Here is a 19,033-nt window from a genome sequence, read left to right as displayed (position 1 = left end):
CTTAGCAGAGGACTAACACATAGCAGACTTGATAACTTGTTAATTGATGTGTTAACACAGAATTAGGTCTTTTGTTTTATCCTGAATTAGCTTTTGTACTATAATGAATTCTGAGGCTACCATATTATTGTTTTACAAAATCCTTCAACCAAGAAACTCACCAGGGCCACTTGGAAGGAAATTATTCCAGGAGAGCCTACCAGTGGGGGATATTTAAGTAGAGAGTTTCTACAGTCAGTGGGGGAATACTTATCAACATTTCCCATGTGATAGCATCATTGTAAGAGGTTGTTAATGATGTTGCAAGGTACACAGGCTTTTAGTACCTTTTTTAAAATTAAGGTAATATTGATTTACAACACCATATGTTTTGGGGTGTACACCTCACCTAGACAAGTATATGCACAACAGCACACCTGCCACCAAGTATCTAATTACTATCCACCACCAATCGATCTCCTCCCCCTGCCCCACATTCTCCCATTCTCTGCTCCTAGAGTAATCACCATTCTGATGTCAACCTGGGATTCACATGCACCTGCATTGGGGCAAATACCCTGGGTCAAATTATAAGGAAATCAAGACTTCAAGAGTAGAAGAGACAAAGGCTCAACTAGAATGAAGACAATCAGAAGGTTTAAAATCAAAATCAACAAGCAACTATAAACCAGAGACACTATGGGGGGTGGGGGCGGATAGGGAAGGAGGAGTAGGATCAAAACAAGGGGGGTGGGAATTGTATGGGGACTATAACCAAGATGAAAATGCATACATTGTGCAAAAATGAAAAATGATGTAAAAATATATAAAAAAAAAATAAAAACACTTTATTGCTAAAACATGTTAACCATCAAAAAAAAAAAAAACTATTCAAAGGTTTCCCATTTCTCCCGGGCCGGGGGGGGGGAGGTGGAATAAAAACAAACTAGATGATTCAAGGGAGCAAGCTTAATAGATGAAAAGTCAGAGTTAGAGAACAAATTAGAATCAGTTACTTATGTTAACAAGGTCTTATTATTTCTAACATTAACTTCATCTAAAATATGTTTAAAAATACTATTATGTCATTTGTAACCATTTCCTGGGTTAAAGTGAGTATTTTAGAACGATCAGGACAGACTTCTTCTCTGTAATGTAAGTGAATCTCCACTTGCTCTTGGCATCAGAGGGTCTGAAATGATATGAGGAGAAGTGAAGTTGGTGCATCTTAGAGATTCTCACTCTTCACCTTCACCTGGGAATCATCCAGCTCTCCTCCAGGGGGAAATGTTCCCTGGGTGGTCAATAAAGGGAACAGTCAGCTCTACCCTCTTAAGAATGTCTGACTAGGTCCTTGTAGGGGAGCTGGCAAGAACTCCAGGAAACTGACCTCAGCAGTCTCAAGGGTTCCCTCTTGGACTGATAGCCTCAGAAGTCAGTTGTGGCTTATTAGCAAAAGAGTAACTGAATGTAGATTTGGGACCACTCACAGAACCTTGGAAAGTGTGCAGGAACTGAGAGGACTTTGTAGCTGAGCATAAAGGACAATCTGGACAGGACATCACCAGCACCAGTTGACATGCTGCCTAAACACCCTGATGAGGAACCATTCTGGCATCCTCAAAACTCGTAGTTCTGGATAGGAGGGTCCAGTCACCACCAGCTGAAGTAAATCATGCCTGTGCCCTGCTGCCAGAAGAAAGAATTATTTGATTTCTGTTGGCTTCCACTGTGAGATATGGAATGCTATTTCCCACCAGGGTTCACATAACATTGGGTGTGGGGAGGATGTGGACTCTCCTTACATAGGAAGGAAGCTGGGTGCTAGCCAGTTAAAAATAGCACAGAGGACCAAGATATCCACGTTAAAAACATTCGGGGAGTTGTTAACTGTACTCAGATTTTTTTTTAAATATTTGTTCTTTTGTAACAAGAAAATACTTCTTATTGTCTGGGAAATTATTTAAGATCAAGAATATCACCAAAAAAAATTTAAGGCAATTTTGTGTTATTTCTGCTGATTCACATCTAGGATCAGCAAAATAGATTTTTTAAATCTTTCTTAGGTACCTTGGGAATATTTAAGTCCATTTCAAATTTCTGTAAGTGTTCAGCAGAAATCATCAAGGTTAAGCATAATTTAATTCTATAGAAGACTGAAGGTGTAAGGCGAAGCAAGGCTGAGTAGTCAGAGACTGGGTATGGGCAAGATAAGAGTAGCTGCAATTAGGAAAACAACTTTAGACTTAGAAAATGTGGGGGTGATTGGAGCCACACTTGTGGGGTGGGGTTCATACTTGGGCAGCACTGGGTGAATAAGGCTTTATACTGGAGGGAGACAAAGGGCCAGAAATGATAAAACCAGCAAGTGCTCAGGGTGATATTTTATTCAGGAGAAGGAAGCCAGAAGAAAGGCATTTTGATCCCAACCCCTTCCATAACCCCTCCCAACCCCTTCCTCCATAAACTACAAATGCAGGATGCGTGCTCAACATGTATAAGGGTTGCCTTATGGAGCAAGAATGGAGCTCCCCTGGTCTGTGCAGGCTTAGAGTAGGGGGTGCTCTGGCTTCATTGCAGGAGGGTGAGGTCATGACCAAGAAGAGTAACCTTGACCAGTCTACATGCACAAGATACTATTATTATTGATGTTCTTTCCACCTTTACCATGGAGTGCCTGGATGTCAGTCGGGTTAAAGGGAACCCAGTGCAATACCGGTTTATAAGGGACCATCTCCTATTTCTCTGTAAAGACTACATTTTTCACTTGAACAACTACCCAATAAACATCTTCCTTCCATCTTCTCTGTCGTGTGCATCTTTCCTTGTTCTGTAAGTTTTCTTTCATGAAATTCTGCTTCCCACTCATCCCTCTTCAACATACCCCTTTGGCCTTCAGCAATGAAAAGACTAAACTCAAAGACTAAACTCTTCACCTGCCTTTGCTGGAAGCACTCTAGCCTTTCTCTCTATCCATACCCTGACCTGCTCTAGGATCTGCTGGAACCTGTCGTCCTCAACTAAGAATTCCCTAACAATCCAGGTTGAAATTAATCTTTCTATGGCCTGAAAAATAATCATCTTTACTTTCTGTCCCACTGAACCCTTCTCCTTCATATTCTTAGGTATTCTTGTGAATATATTATATATCCTATTATCATTTCCGAAAGATTATTTGCTTCTTGCATACAGAAAGAGTTCAACAATACTAATGAGCTAAAATAGGAAGGTATCGAAGAACACTAAAAAGAATATGAGCTTTGATGTTGGACAAGGCTGACTTTTAATCCTTACTTGAGTTAGTAGAGATTCACTTTCTCCATCTGTAAAACAGGATTAGTAAAATGTACTCCACAGTATTACTGAGATGTCTGGAGATAATATATGTAAAGCTCTTGACATATGGTAGGCACTAAATAAATGCTAGGCATTGTTATTCTTATACTGCAAAAAATAGGCAGCAGTAATATATTCTTTAGTTTAAAGTTAGTTATAGGAAGAGAAGATCAATCACATTCCAGATAGAATAAATTAAGATGGTTTTAGGGACAAGATGTATGTAGCAGAAATATAACAATTATTAGTACTTTTTTCCAAGTACAGATTTTAAATGTGTAAAAAAATTAATTAGCTTTGACAAATTTTTAAGTAACTTTACATGCATGTATAAGTACCCAAATATTTCAAATTTATATCTTGAAAATCTGGCTTTCAAGTAGTGGACATAATAAGATAATATGTATTAAAGTAAGGTTGATATAAAACATGCAAGGCTTGGAAAATATGGATAATAATATAACTTGCAGTCAGGTTACTTATTTTTTTTTTTAAGATTTACTTATTTATACAAGAACCAGGGTTCAGGACAGATTTATAGGAGGGTGAGCGGATTCACCGGAGACAGAGCGGGGAGCAGAACAGGCAGACTGACGAAAAACACTGCTGAGGGGAGCAGCAGGCGCTACAGGAGAGGTCTGCTGGGCCATGTGGAACCCTTTCCAGCCAGCCAGGATTGAACCGGCGCTGCAGAGACTGCGGACAGCTTCACAGCGTGGCACTCAACTGCCTGCGCCACCAGGGGAGGCCCCAGTCAGGTTACTTTAAAAGACATATATCAACATCAGTTTGAAAAGATATACACTATTGTGTTCATTGCAGCTTAATATAATATAATATTATATATCTATATATACATTATATATCTATATCATTATATATATCATTATATTATATATCTATATATTATATATTATATATTATATTATATATAGATATATATCTATATCATTATATATATCTATATATACAATATATATAATATTATATATCTATATATATCTATATATCTATATATATCTATATATACATCTATATAATATTATATATCTATATATATATAAACCTATATGTAGGTTAGTTTATAACAATGTGTAGGTTTCAGAAGTATTTTTTTTGTATGTATGTATATATATATGGATGAGAAATTGTACTCCTGAAATCTACACATTGTTATAAATTAATGTTATCTCAATAAAAAGAAAACAAAGAAGATATTTCTCAGTGAAATTAATCAAGAATGTTCAGAGCTACAGAGAGTGAATAGTACTTGATCAGTAAAACAATACTGTGCTGAGGGGGTTGGCTTTTAAAAAATAAGAGGTACATGTTGAAATGGAAAGCTGGTATGTTGCTTATGCATTAACCATCCACCATGCTGACTACTCCCAATAAGTCTAGGGCTAAATGTTTGCCTAAGAAGGGAGTAATTTTTTGGCAAATTCCATACAGACTCCTATGAAAACCCAACCAATACTGATGACAGTATTCCCTTCTACAAGGAATATTTGTGGCCATTATAATTCAATGGAATATAAGTTTAAAAAATAAGCTGATATATAGCTTTGCACAAAATCTTTTGTTGAATTATTGATACCTATTTTATATGACAAAATGTCAGAACAATAATTATGACTGCCAACTAATTCCAAGTCAAAATTCAGGAATACATGCCTTCAGTGTTTCTTCAGTGGCTATAACATCTTCTTCATGGAAAAGACCAGAGGTTTTTAAGAGAAGCACACTTGTAGAAGATCAGTTAAAAATATTCAAAGCTAGTTTGAAGCTTAACATATGTAAGAGATTGGTTGGAAGAATCATCAATCAAAGAAACTTAGAACTGGAATATCCTGTGTGCTAATCTCTGGTGTGTGATTATGGCTTATCAGATGCCTTCTGTTTGTACCTCCAGGTCTAGTGCCCTCTCACTACCTGCCTCTCTACCTGGCAGTGGAACTTGTAAGGACACTTAGAAACATACTCTCTTGTTCTCTTGCTTCAGTTTATTGAACCATGGCGAGGCCCGACACTATATCAAAGGGCGAATTCTCAGGGTCCTCCAGCTGGCTACCTACTTTAATAAAAAGTTGCAATTAATGTCAGGCAACCCCCTCCTTCCACGTTTTTCTCATTCCTTCCCTTGCTCCATCAAATCTGAGTGTAGTAGGAGCTGATGCTAGACCTGGGTACTGCCCTATTCCCTGTGATTTCTTGCACACAATGGTTCTCAAATCTTAACTTGCATTGGAATCACCTCAAGGGTTCCCAGACATAGGTTCCACCCACTGCAGACTTTCTTTTTAATAGCTCTTCTGTGGGTGTTGAGAATCTGTATTTCAAACGCGCTTCCAGGTGATGTTGGATGGGGCTTGGAGAACACTGCCCATTACTCTTAACTTGATCACCTTTTCATAAGTTATCCTAATTTGGTTTTGCCATTTCTTCCTTTTGGAACCCTAACTAATAAAAAGAGTTAAAAAAAATTAGTTGAAGACAGACTATAGACAAAGTTTGTTTTATGGTTAAACATATCACCTGTTTCACTTGTATTTGTTTGAAAAATCTTTAAATAATAGAAGGAAAGCCTTTGGGATTTAGATCATTTTGGGCAGACCTTTAATTTCAGAGTGGGAAGAATGTAGGCACAGAGAGGTCAGGTGATTTACTTTAGCATATGCAGCCTTGCAGGGGTGTTTTCTTTCTGGGGTGCTGCCTTGGTCATACAGAAGATCCTCTTCCTCCCAAGCCAGGCCACCCCATACACTTATCGTCTGGACTGTGTCCTCACCTTCTGTGTTTCCATGTGCCTGCCTTTTGATTCAGGAACCAGAGCTACATGCGGTGTTTCGGGAACACATGTTTCATAGTTTGGGGCAAAGTCAGGTAAAGGTCTCTTGCTCAGTTGTCAGTATAGTGCTGAGACAACCTGATGTTTCACTGATGTTTGAGGCTCTGAGGGGATGAGTCAATGACAGGGTCCTTGTTTAAAGGTTATCTGAGAGTTTGGTCTATATACTATCTTCAAAGTCATTTTGCAATCTCTTACATGGACCTAATGGGTTGCTTCTCCTTCACGTTATTTTCTAAAGACCTTCTCCTAGTTAATCTTTATCAGCTTGGCTATTCAAGTTTGTTTTCTAAGAACCTCACATCTGACACTCCATCTGCTAGGCAATTGCTCGACTCAGTAGCTATAGCTCTTTGCTCTTTTTGCTTTTAGGTTTCTTGAGTGGACTAGAAGATACTGTCTGCTCAACACCAGCCACCCATTCCTGGGTGCTGCAGACTCTTGTGTGTTCTCTGGCCACAAAAGTTGAATCAGGAGTTGGTTTAAGACACACGGCCCTTTCTCAAGATTTTTTACTTTGGGTAATTAAATTTCTCCCAGAAGTTTAAGCTTGTGAGATTGGAAACTTGGGAGCTTTGAACAACCTAATTTTCTGCAGGAAAGGCAAGCAACAGCCAAGTGAGAAGGAATGAAGCTGGCACCCAGCGTGAAAACTAAGGAGACTGTTTGCTGACATCACTCCTCTGGTTCCAGTTGTTGCTGAAGTTTAGGCACAGCTTGTCCCTCCTGTACCTAGGTTGCCAACCTTCTAAAAATTCCTGTTTTCTTAAATCAGTTTAGTTTGGATTTCTATTATGTGACATCTGGCATTCCAATTGATAAAGTACCACTCATTATCATTTCTGTTTATCTGCTCATTCTGGGTGATAGTCTGCATTTATTGAGTACACCCTGTGGATCATTTAATCCATACAACTCTCCTCAGAGTTAGATAGAACAGGAGAGAAAATAGGCTGAGAGGAAGTATGTGGCCATTTTCTGGCACAGTGTCATGCAGCCGTGCAGTGACTGAGCCCAGATTCCTACCACATCGTCCCAGATTTAGATAGTCTGGTCTCTTACCCACAATATTAATCTCAATTAGACCAAAGTTCCTTTTCAAGTACACGGAAGGGTAGAAGGATGGGAATGTCAATGTTCTTTTGTACTCAGATTTCAGTTTCTTAGAGCTGATCATTGTACCATTCAGTTTCATAGCACGCACTTGACACCTCTGAGTATTGGCACCTATGTTTCCTCTGAGTGTATTGCCTGTTTTTCAGCCTAAAACTCTGCCTGGCTAAGTCCTGATCATCCTTTAAATCCAGCTTTGATGTAGCTTCCACAGAGGCTGTCCTGCTCCAAGCCAAGTGAATCACCCACTCCCTTTCTTCTCACTCTCCAGCTCACATTAAATTACTGTTAATTGCCTCACGCCTGACTCTCAGGCTATGTCACAAGCTATGTGTTCTTCACTTGTCTAACTCCTGGTTTTAACACAATACCTGTCCTGAAATAGGTGCTAATAATTACTTGATGAGTTAAATTGACCTGGGGAGTATGCAAGGGCCAAGCAGGGCAAATGAAGAAATTTTCTCGTGCCTGGACCAATATGAAAAATGGCACAAGTTGGCCCTATTACCATGGCTCAGGTGAGCAGATTCCACTGCAAGGGAAAGGGGAACCATCTGAGGTGACTCGTGAGAGACTCCCAATCCATCATTCCCAGTATAGTTTACTCTCAATACCTATTAAAGTCGAACACTGCTCACTAACTGAATTTTAATGCCCAGACACTCACTGTGGCATATAAAATAGATATGATTTATTTATAATTCTAGACTACATCCAGGAAACATGGGATATTTATTTTCGTCAGGGCTGATTTTCAGTGAATTGAATGGTTCAAGATCATAGAGGATGAGGCAGTGTTTTCATTTCCTGGACAGAAGATGACTTTTTTATGGTCCAAACCCTGAACGTGCCTCTGAGCCTGGCTCTGATGTTTAAATTTTGCCTTTTTAGGACCATGATTTAAATGTCTCCAGTGGCTGAACTACTCTGGACTCTCTTCCACAAATCAACCAGTGGGAGGAAACTGGCAGCAAGCAACAGGCTTTGAGCTATATTACATGAACCACAGGAGGTACAGAAGCAGGACATAATACTTCAGTGAACGTGAGGAAGCAAGAGGAGTCATTTATTTGGCTTACAAGTGCACACTTGCTAGCTACACATGATTTACCAACTTTTCAGTAACTATGGCAATATTTTATCTCAACTCTGTTTCAACTTGTTTTTTGCTGCTCAATTTGTTTTTGGACTTCCTTCCACCTACATGCTGAGTCGCAAAATGAAATCTGATACTCACCTAAGAAAATGTGAGAGTGCACAATTCATTAAAAATAAGTTATTTAAAAGTATTTGAAAGATAAATTAAAAACAACTCTGTTGCAGCTATGTGCCAGTTCCTTTTAAAGAGCATCAAATTTTGGGAGCCTCTTTTCATTGGATTTGAAATATCCGATTAAAAAGTTATGAAAGGGACAGCAAACATGTTGGATATATAAAATGAGAATCTTGGGTCCTCCTTGGTAGCGCAAGGGGTTAAAGTCTCAGCACTATGAAGCTATCTGCAGCCACTGCAGTGTGAGTTCAATCTCCAGCCAGGAAGCTAACCTACGTGGCACAGCAGACTTCTCCTGTCTCGCCCGCTGCTCCCCTCCTCAGCAGTGTATTTCAGTAGATCCGCCTGTTCTGCTCCCCATTCTATTTCTGGTGAATCCTCTCACCCCCACCATGCACTTCTGACCTGCACCCCATATCTTGTATGCATAAATAAATAAATCTTTAAAAAAGTATCTTATGTACTTTTATGCTAACAAAATTAACATAGCATTAACTTAAGCATAGTAATCAGTGTGTACGGCTTCTGTTTTTGTTTTTGTTTTTTTTTGGAGTAGTATTATTTTTTAAAATCCAAGATTAAGGGGCCTCCCCAGTTGTGCAGTGGGTTGAGCGCTGCGCTGTGAAGCTGTCCGCAGCCTCTACAGCATGGGTTCGATTCTGGGCCGGCCAGGGAGAAATCCACATGGCGTGGCAGACCTCTTCTGCCTCACCTGCTGCTCCCCTCAGCAGTGTCTTTGGTCTGACTGCCTGTTCTGCTCTCTGCTCTGTATCTGGTAAATTCTCTCACCCTCCCATGCCTCTGACCTATACCCCAGTTCTTGTATAAATAAATAAATCTTTAAAAATAAAAAAATTTTAAAAATCCAAGATTAAATAATATAATAAATTTTAATTAGGTCAAATTGATATACTTACTAATGGGTCATAGAACTACATTCAACTACTTTTTTATAAACCTCGACTTTCCCATGATTAAGGGAAAAAGAAAAAGAGAGGAAATAAGATCTACCTTTGCCATAGATGGAGATGTCTGGACTATGAAACTAACACTTGCATCTAATGTTACACTGGTGTTCTGCTATCTTCTTGTAAGAAATGAAGGTTCAGGAACTTCAGCTTTCTTTGCACACCATTGCTTCTCAAGACACTAATTTTACTGCTTCCAGTGATTACTCAGTACATAATATGGTAGACTCAAAGCCAAATTAAAACCAGAGTGACATTGTTACTTCAAGATTTTACTTTTCATTGAAGAGTTTCTGCCTCCTCTCTACCATCTTGAGTGTACCACACCAAGATAGAGCCTTTACATATCCAACATGTCTGCCCTCCCTTTCATAACCTTGTAACTGGATATTTCAAATTCATTGAAAAGAGATTCCCAGTGTCCAAATTAATTCTGATATTCTATATCTAATTATCCCAGTTGACCCTCATGAGAACCAGCAAATATTGTTTGAGATTATGCTGTTTATAGAACACTTACCTGGCACGTAGAGTCATAAAATTAAAGATATTAAAATATCGATCATTGCAGATAGATGTATTTATATAGGTTGATATACAACTGAGAGTACCTAGATTCAAGTGTACCCCAATACTGCACTCAAAGTCAGGACCTGGCTTCTAAATACTGTTCTCTAATTAAAGGATAATTGATTGATTCTAGGAGTGGGCAGGGGAAAAAAAGATGAGCCCAGAGCATCTTGTAGAGCCAGAAAGTAAGAAAGAACTCAAAAACCAAAAGAATGGGACATGTCAAAGGAACTCAGAGGCCAATCTGAAAGAATTCTCAGTGTCTAAACCTGGAATAATCTGAGCAATGAATTAGCAACTCAATTTTGATTATAACCCAAAGTATATAGTAAATATTTATGAGTCTATACTGAAATAAATAAATGATTGAATAAATAAATAATGGGAGGAAAAGAACAAATCTCTTCAGAAGAATTCCAAGTAATGACATGTGTACACACCCTCTGAAAGGTAAAGCTTCCCACTCTCCATTCTCCACCTTGGAGACTTATTTCCAAAGAACAGAATGTGAAAAGGGGAAAGAGAGAAATATGACAGACATGACCTTGGCCAGGTGATCAGGGTGAACATCGTCATTGATAAGTCAATTGATAGACTGATATGTGATAGGAGAGACACTTCACCTCTATTCTTTTTTTTTTTAAGTTTTATTTAGTTTATGCATATAAGGGTTGGGGTACAGGCCAGAGGTGTGGGGGGTGAGAGGATTCACCAGAGACAGAGCAGGGAACAGAACAGGCAGACTGACTGAAATACACTGCTGAGGGGAGCAGCAGGAGAAACAGGAGAGGTCTGCCGCTCCATGTGGGTTTCTCCCTGGCCAGTCGGGGATCAAACTCATGCTGAAGAGGCCACAGATTGCTTCATAGTGCAGTGCTTAACCCCTTGCACCACCAGGGAGGCCTTCACCTCTATTATTTAAAAAAAAAAAAAAAAAGCCTGAATATAGCAATGAGAAAAAAATATCTGACAAACACCAATTTAGGAGCATTCTACAAAACACTTCAGTATCACTTCTTAAAACTGTCAGGTCATATAAACAAGGAAAGACTAAAGGCCTGTGACAATAGACCATAGGAGCTAAGGAGACATGACAACTAAGTGTAATGTGGGGTCCTGAAATAATGAAAGGCCATTATGATAAACTAATGAAACTCAAATGAGGTTTAGAGTGTGGTTAATAGAAATGCACCAATGTTACTATCTTAATTTTGACAAACATACCTGGGGTATATAAGAAGTTAACTGTAGAGGAAACTGAGTAAAGAGTATATGGAAACTATAAAGTGTATTTGCAACTTTTCTGTAATTATCAATCACTACAAAATTAGAAGTTTATTTAAGTGTCTGCCTGGTTGTCAAAATATTTTGACAATAAGTACATGACTGCTGTCATAATGAACTCAGACAGGAAAAGTTCAAAGTAGAGATGTATGCTATCTCATAGCAAAGGCTGCGTGGACCAATCAGCACTTGATCTGAGAATTTAAGGCTGTGGACAAATTCAGAGGGTTGCGGGTAGAACAACAGCTCAAAGGCTTGAAAGTCATCAGCACAGAGAGTAAGATGTCAGAACACCAGTTATTCAAAACCAGCTTTATTCAGAGGGATACTCAGGCTGGAGTAGGGCTGGCTGCATAATTTGAGGTCTTAGTGCAAAATGAAAATATGGGGCCTTTTGTTCAGAAAGTGGGAAAATGGTTTTTCCTTTCTTATGTTCTGTCTCTCCCTTTGTCCCGTCTTCCCTCCTGCCATGGTGATTTTTGTTTGATATTTAATGTCTCCTCTCTTGGACATAGGTATTCTTGCTGGATGAGTGTAGGCTCCCATGTGTACTGAGGAGCCTGAGATTCCAACAGTCCCCCCACTATTGCTTGAACCCTGTAAGCTTGCTGGAAGAGGCCAAGGGGTGAGCAAGTAAAAGCCTGACTCAGAGGCATTTACTCTGAGAGTAAAAGGAAGAAAGACCAAACCTGAGCTGAGTCCCTAGCCCCCTGTGTATGCCTCCTTACCCCATAGGAAGTCACTCACAAAACACGAGTTGAATGATTAAAATATTAGGAACTTCAAGATGGCCACTGCAGAGCATCTATTCCTTGTGCTCAGGGGGTTCATGTGTTGAGGGGCCTATGTGACTGCACTAATGCAAGCCCTGAAGCCACCCCTGTGTTGGGGATCTGTGGAATATTAATCAGGATAGGAAGGGGCATGGCCTGTAGAGAATTCTGAGTGCTGGGTTTTCATCTATAACAGAGATCAGAGATGATTGAGGCGATACGCAATGCTGGATTTTGGAGATCCAGTGATCTGATTGAAAAGTGTATTGTGGGTTTAATAGGATACTCTGTTAGCATTTTTACCAGTGAGGAATTCAACAGTCAGTCTAAGGAAGGGAGGGAGGAAGCCAAGTGCTTTCCTTGATGTAAACTATTTGGCTGTTAAGAGTTCTAATTCAGAACAGAAAATATCAACCCAAAACCATTTTCCAATGCTCATTCCTAGTTTAATGAATTTATCTGAAAAGACCTTTTATCTTCGGGACACAGACCTTGTCAACATAGTCTTCTTTTTAGGAACCTCTTTTTATAAAATTAGAAATAAACTCAACACATGTTCCATCAGGACTGTGGTTATTGCAGCTGTGTATTTCACTGCTCAGGCACTTAAAAATCTCTTTCCAATCTTTCCTCTAGTAAGTTCTCAAGCTGGTATGAACTCTCTCTTCCCAGGTACCTCCAGATCATCAGCAGCTCGATGTAAACCAGGAACCAACTGTCCCAGTTCACACAGTGGCATCAGTAGACAACTTTCCCCACTCTCCGTCACTGAAGATTCTTCTGCTCCTATTCTTGAACTTCAGAGTCGAGGATCCTCTGGTGTCTGTGGACATAGAATCGAGAGACAGAGCAGATCAGGTATGTGGTGACCTCCTGTTAAATAATAGCATGAGTAGGTGACCTTCTAACCAGTCAAGGAGCACCTCACCACTGGCACAAGAAGTGGAGAGGTTAAATGCATTCTTCTGAATGGGCGTAGGGGAAAGCTTATCAACAGGTAGGAGAAAGAAAAGAAATGTGTGGAGGTTTATGGTGTGACGTAGAAAGCAAATGACACAATCACTGAAGATCTTAACATGATTGAACAATACCTAATGAAGTTTGTAAGGATGATACCTCTACCTCATCTTCAAGATGCTGAAAACCTGCGTCTTTTATCTCAGTCCAGGGCATTAGTACTAACATTCTGTGCCCATTCTGAGAAAGATAAAAACACCAGTAAAATAATAGAATCTGCTCATGTTCTCCTCAGGACTAAACAGACTCTGGAACACTTCTTGTTTTCACAATTTTATATCTTCAGGCCATGTCAGCATTTGCTTCAGTCTTTGCTCACTTCCTCTGGACCACTCACCAACTCCTCTGTTACTTGGGTTACTGAATTGCTAGAATAATCTCTTGAGTATGTCCTTGAGTTTCCCAGCACTTTATAATTGTTCAGGGAAGCTGGGTCTGGACTGCTGCCCAGTTATTGTTTCTGTTTAGGGATGAACATCTTATGGCCTTCCCTGGAGGATGGCCTCAAGCCCAAATACAGGCTTATTTCCTCTCAGCATATAGCCACCTTCCAAAAGAGCTAAACAGTTAGATGCTAACAAATGTCTTCTTTCTGCCTCAAAAATCCTCTCTTCTTTTGTTTGCCAGTTAGCATCATTGCAGGATCATCTTTGCAGTTTCTGCCTTTCCCATGTTAACTCCTCTGTCTACAGATTGCCTCGCTTCCATTTCTATCACCTGCATTTTCAATCCCTTCTCTCTGTATTCCTTCCACATGGCCAACAACATATTAAAATCTCTTGCATTCTCAAAAATAATAATAACAATAGCAAAAGCAGAAAAAAACTTCATCCAAAATAAATCGGTGCTGAAATGACATTAAAGCCCATAACTTTCCAAAAATTGACTTAAGTCTTTGAAAAGTTTTAGCTGGATTGCATACATTACAGTAATATTCCTCTTATACCAGTTATCTGAAGAACATAATATTCCAGTTATACTTGTTAATAAAGAGTTGCTCTATCAGATAAAGATTACAAATTTCAAAGGCTATACCATTAAGGATCACCTAAGACATCATTTATTCTTTCTGTGATGATTCAGAAGTCACCTGGAGATATTCCAGTGCACCAAAGAGAAAAGAAAAATCTGAAGAGCAACTCACCATCTTTTCATGAATTTATGGTGCTTCACTTCAAAACGTATCTTGTGAGACAGAGGTTATCGCTGTTTGAAGCTAAGTCTGGAATTAAACAGATATTCAGGAGAGTTGGGACTTTACAAATGGCAGAGTTGGAACTTTACACTCTTGTTTCCAAATTCCAAAGAGCTCAAACCTGAAAACCCAGGTAGAATGAGTATTCAGAATAAAAAGTTTGAACCCTGGAATCGCACTGACTTAGTTCAACCTTGCAGAATCTTTAACACAAGTCTCAGTTTTTTCATCTATAAGATGAGAATGACAAGCCTTTTCCAGCCTCCCAAGAGAAGAATCTCTTATTCATTTTCAGTTCCCCCTCTACTCTCTACATAATCAACATTTGGAGAGCTGATATCAAGTACAGGCCTTGTGTGCACACAGTCAAGGAGTTGCCTAACTCACATTGCAGACTCATCTCAATGTCACGGCATCATGCAAGTTTCTCTTGGTCACTTTCCACCACTCCCCTTGATAGGTGTTTCTCTTCTGCCTCCATTTGCCTTATATCCATCAAGGTTGTCCCTTATCCACTCTTAGATGTGTTTTCTACCTTTGCACTAGACTGTAAGCTCAAGTCTTTTTCACCTTTGAACCTCTGTGGCCCAAATACCTAACTTGAGTCTCCATAGGATTTTGTGAAATAGATTAAGGAAAGAGTAGTGCTTTCCACCTCCTAGAGGTCAGGGCCCTAATAATTTAGTCCTGTTTATAATACTTGGAAATTTTATGATAACTGTTGTATTCTTTCTTACTTTTTACATTCCCCAATGAAGAATTTACTTTCAGGCCTTGCTAATTCCTTCCTCCAAATAGTTGTATCAGAAAGCCTTAGCTGGGTAAAAGTTTTTACCCCAGAGGGGAGTCATACCTGGTTCATTAAGCAGTAGAAACACATTCAGCAGGAGAACCAGCAGGTTCCAAGAGGTAAAGTGAGGAGCTCCAGTCTCTAGCATTTGCAGTTTGTGGCCTGCACTACTTCCTTAAGCCTCCAGGATCAACCTTGTGTTTAAAGGCAACTCCTCCATCACTTTCAGAGAGTTTTGACTATTTTAGTCTGAAAAAAAATGCTACTAAAACTTCTTAGTAAATGTAAAAATATAAAGCAAACTCATTGTGCCCCCCTCCCCTGAAATCTATTAAAACATAATTTGTTCTGAGGCAGGAAATTGACTTTGTGTCATCAGGACCTGCTCCGTTCTTGGGACACATTGCTTTGTAACTTTATAGTTATCTTTGCTGCAGTGTTTAAAAAAAATCAGTGGAATATAACAACACGTACTTGTTTCTCACTTAGGTCTCATGTCAGCAGATACAGGGCTACTTTGGCTGCTGGGTTCTGCTCCTCCTCCCACATGGACAGAAAGAGCATTTCCTATTTGGGATTTTCCATTCCAGTAGCAGATGGGAAGAGCAGAGAGCTGCTTGAACTTGGGAGCAAGCCTCTCAGAGCTTCCGCTGGGAGGTGCACACCTCAGCTCTGCTCACTTTGGATTAGATAAAGCAGTCATGTGGCCATATCTCGTGCCTTTAGGGCTGAACTGTGTAGAGCCTTTTTTTTTTTTTTTAAAGATTTATATATTTAAACATACAAGAACTGAGGTACAGGCCAGAGTTGTGGGTGTGGGGGTGAGAGGATTCACCAGAGACAGAGTGGGAAATAGAATAGGCAGATTGACTGAAATACACTGCTGAGGGGAGCTGCAGGTGAGGCAGGAGAGGTCTGCTGCACCATGTGGGTAGCTCCCTAGCCGGGGATTGAACTCGTGCTGCATCGGCTGTGGATAGCTTCATAGGTTGCATCTTAACCCCTTGCACTACCAGGGAGGCCCTGGGTAGAGCCTTTTCAAAGAAGAAGGTAGGATGACCTGGAGAACAGCATGGCATCCACCAAGATTGGGAGCATCCTCGTTGATGGAGTAGGGGTCCAGCTACATGCTGGATCTTGCAGACCAGAGATTACTGAGATAAGATGATCTGGAGTCATCTGTCTCTTGAAATGATGGTAGAAAGAAAAAACACTGGTGATTCTACTGTCTGCTTCTTTATTACCTGATTTCCACATATTTGTATTCCTCTGCTGTTTTCAGGGGACGATGGCACACAGACTCATCCTGAGAACAGCAGCCAAGAAAACAGAGTCAAGGCTCGCTGCCTGTCCTGCACATCTGCGTTGCTGAAGGCCATCTGGGGGCTCTTGATCATCTTGTCAGTGTCATCGTCTTGGGTTGGAACCACACAGATTGTAAAAATTACTTATAAGAACTTCTACTGTCCATTTTTCATGACTTGGTTTTCAACAAATTGGAACATTATGTTTTTCCCAGTTTATTATTCTGGTCATCTAGCCACTGCTCAAGAAAAACAATCTCCAATGAAAAAATTCAGGTAGGTTTCATGTTAAATGACCAAATAGGAGATGCATTAAAATATGTCTTATGCAAAAATGCATATTTTTATCTCTTTGAAATGTGAGTTGCGTTGACTTTGGGAATGAGGAGAGCAGGATCTGTTAATGAATACCAGGAGATAGAATCACTCCCCTCTAAAAAAAAATACACGCAGACACACATACACACACGTATACTGACTGTTCACAACATGCCAGGCATTATGCTGGTGGTTGTATATCTCTTATTTACTCATCATTGATGGACATAGCCACCTTTTAAGCTGTGTTATTAACCCCCATTTTAACACAAGAGAAACAGGTTCAGAAGGATAAGTGGACTGTCTGAGGTCACATACTTAGAAATAATGAAACCCAGGTTAAAACTCAGACCTATTTTTCTCCAAAAGTCATTAAAAAAATAAACATCCTGGTGCCTCACATCCATGGAAAAAATAGTATTAATGAGATTAATTGTTACAGAAACACTCACATAGTATTCTGGATATTAGTATGCCTAAACCAATTTGCAATGACCTGGTTTATGCAACCCGGGAAGGTTTAAAAGATGTTGTTCTTTGCTGAGAGGGAGCACATGAAGCCTTGTCTGTTTGTTCACCAGCCACAAACTTGGTATTCTGTAGTTCTAGTGGTTTCTCCATGCAAACCTGGCTTCTGCAGTGCCCTTTTAGAGAGTTCAGGAAGTCACTCTAGAAGGCAAAAACAGCATTTGGGTCAAAGTACCTTTGCCAAAGGGCAACCACTTTTGATTTTCCAATAACTCAACTTATGTGTATGTTCATACACACAGATAGATAGATAGATAGATAGATAGATAGATAGATAGATAGATAGATAGATAGATAGATAGATAGACAGATAGATTTGGTTATTATAGTACCATTTGAATTTTGTTTCTTTTCTCCATAAAGCAAAGTTAACAGTCACATCAGTTTCTTTCTAATAGTAAATGTTGGAATCTTACTTCTCTCTAGTTTCAAATTCTCTTAGCTTCCCTAGCTCATGTGTTTATCTTTGAGCATAAAACTATATGGGCAACATTTCTTCAGTGTTCTTTGTTTCAGTTTTTGTTTTAATTGTATCACTTTTAGTTGAGGTAACATTGGTTTACAACAGTGAATATAACTTAGGATATACCGTCCTTGTAATAAACCACACCCTCCATCAGAGATCCTCCACCACCATCACTGAGCCCCTTTCCTTCTGATAGCTTCGGTTCTGCAACTAGATTTCTAGGGTTTGTTTGGATTAGTGTTGTCTATTCTAAAGAACAATCTCTTGAAAAACCCAGAGCTAAGGAATAATTTCAAGGACAGTCTCTATGATCAGCAAGAGAGAACAGTGGTCTCAGGGCTCAGTGGACCCTACTGGGAGAGCAACAGTTCTCCACACAGCTTATTACTCCTCAGCAGAATGATGGTAAACTTGCCTTATAAGAGCCAAAACAAACTTCTTTCTTGCCCCATGCATACTGATTAGAAGAAATGACTTTCTTAAAAACTTAGTGTGAAGTCTTCGACTTCTATTTTCTATCACCAGTTTAGAAGTGTGTGGAAACATTAAAGTTATACTGTGAACTGACTTTCCATGGGTGTCCATGAAAATCCAGTTAAACTTAAAAGAAAAAAACTAATTTAAAAATAATGACTTTTTGTGGTTTGGAGGAAAGTATATATTTATTTGTGATTCCTACAGGTACTTTGGATTTGATTCCCATCAGAGTAGACATGCTCTTGGGGTCTAATTTCTTTTTTAGTGCTACTATTTAATAACTGATTGCAAAGGAATGTGATTATCAAGCAAAAATCCCCCTTGTTTGAAAATACCTGGGTGTACCCTCAGCATGTCTATGCTACTTGAATGCTCCAGTAATTTAGACACACATACTGATAAAAGCAATAAAAGTTTAGTAAGGAAATTGGTACTTCAAGAACACCTCAAAGCAAGACAGCTCCATTTTATTTAAGATAACACGTTTACAAGAGCTGCTGCTGACAGAAATGTTGTTTGGGGAATGCACTTCATTTCCACCACATCTCTCTTGTCAGACTAACACTGAATTTAGCAAAATTCGTGATTTGACAAGACACCGCCACCTGTTACTATGGGTAGGCGTGAAGTTGATCATTTCCCAAACTGAATCAAAGAACTTTTATTGTCAGACAGAAAACAATGTCTTAGATGGGGGCATTCTCTAGTGGCTGTCTTAAGGGAAGTAAACATTGGAAGTAAAAAAATTCAGAGATCTTTGATTTTTTTTTTCTGGAGACACAATACCATCTGCC

The 19,033-nt window shown here is 39.4% G+C and overlaps 1 protein-coding gene across 2 annotated transcripts in view; it reads left to right on the top strand.

Moving 5' to 3' along the window:
* The window catches only part of SLC35F4 (solute carrier family 35 member F4), a 219,531-nt gene that overhangs the window by 179,088 nt on the left and 21,410 nt on the right, over positions 1-19,033 (top strand). For both annotated transcript variants that reach the window (XM_037503415.1, XM_054690678.1), the window contains 2 exons: positions 12,817-13,002; positions 16,429-16,726. In XM_037503415.1, coding sequence (XP_037359312.1) covers positions 12,817-13,002; positions 16,429-16,726 — 484 coding nt within the window. The remainder of the gene's footprint in view (positions 1-12,816; positions 13,003-16,428; positions 16,727-19,033) is intronic.

This window comes from Talpa occidentalis, unplaced genomic scaffold (assembly GCF_014898055.3).
Source record: "Talpa occidentalis isolate TD23 unplaced genomic scaffold, MPIMG_talOcc4v2.1 talOcc4.11, whole genome shotgun sequence".
Taxonomy (NCBI): Eukaryota; Metazoa; Chordata; class Mammalia; order Eulipotyphla; family Talpidae; genus Talpa; species Talpa occidentalis.
This window is presented reverse-complemented; position numbering and strand designations above follow the sequence as displayed.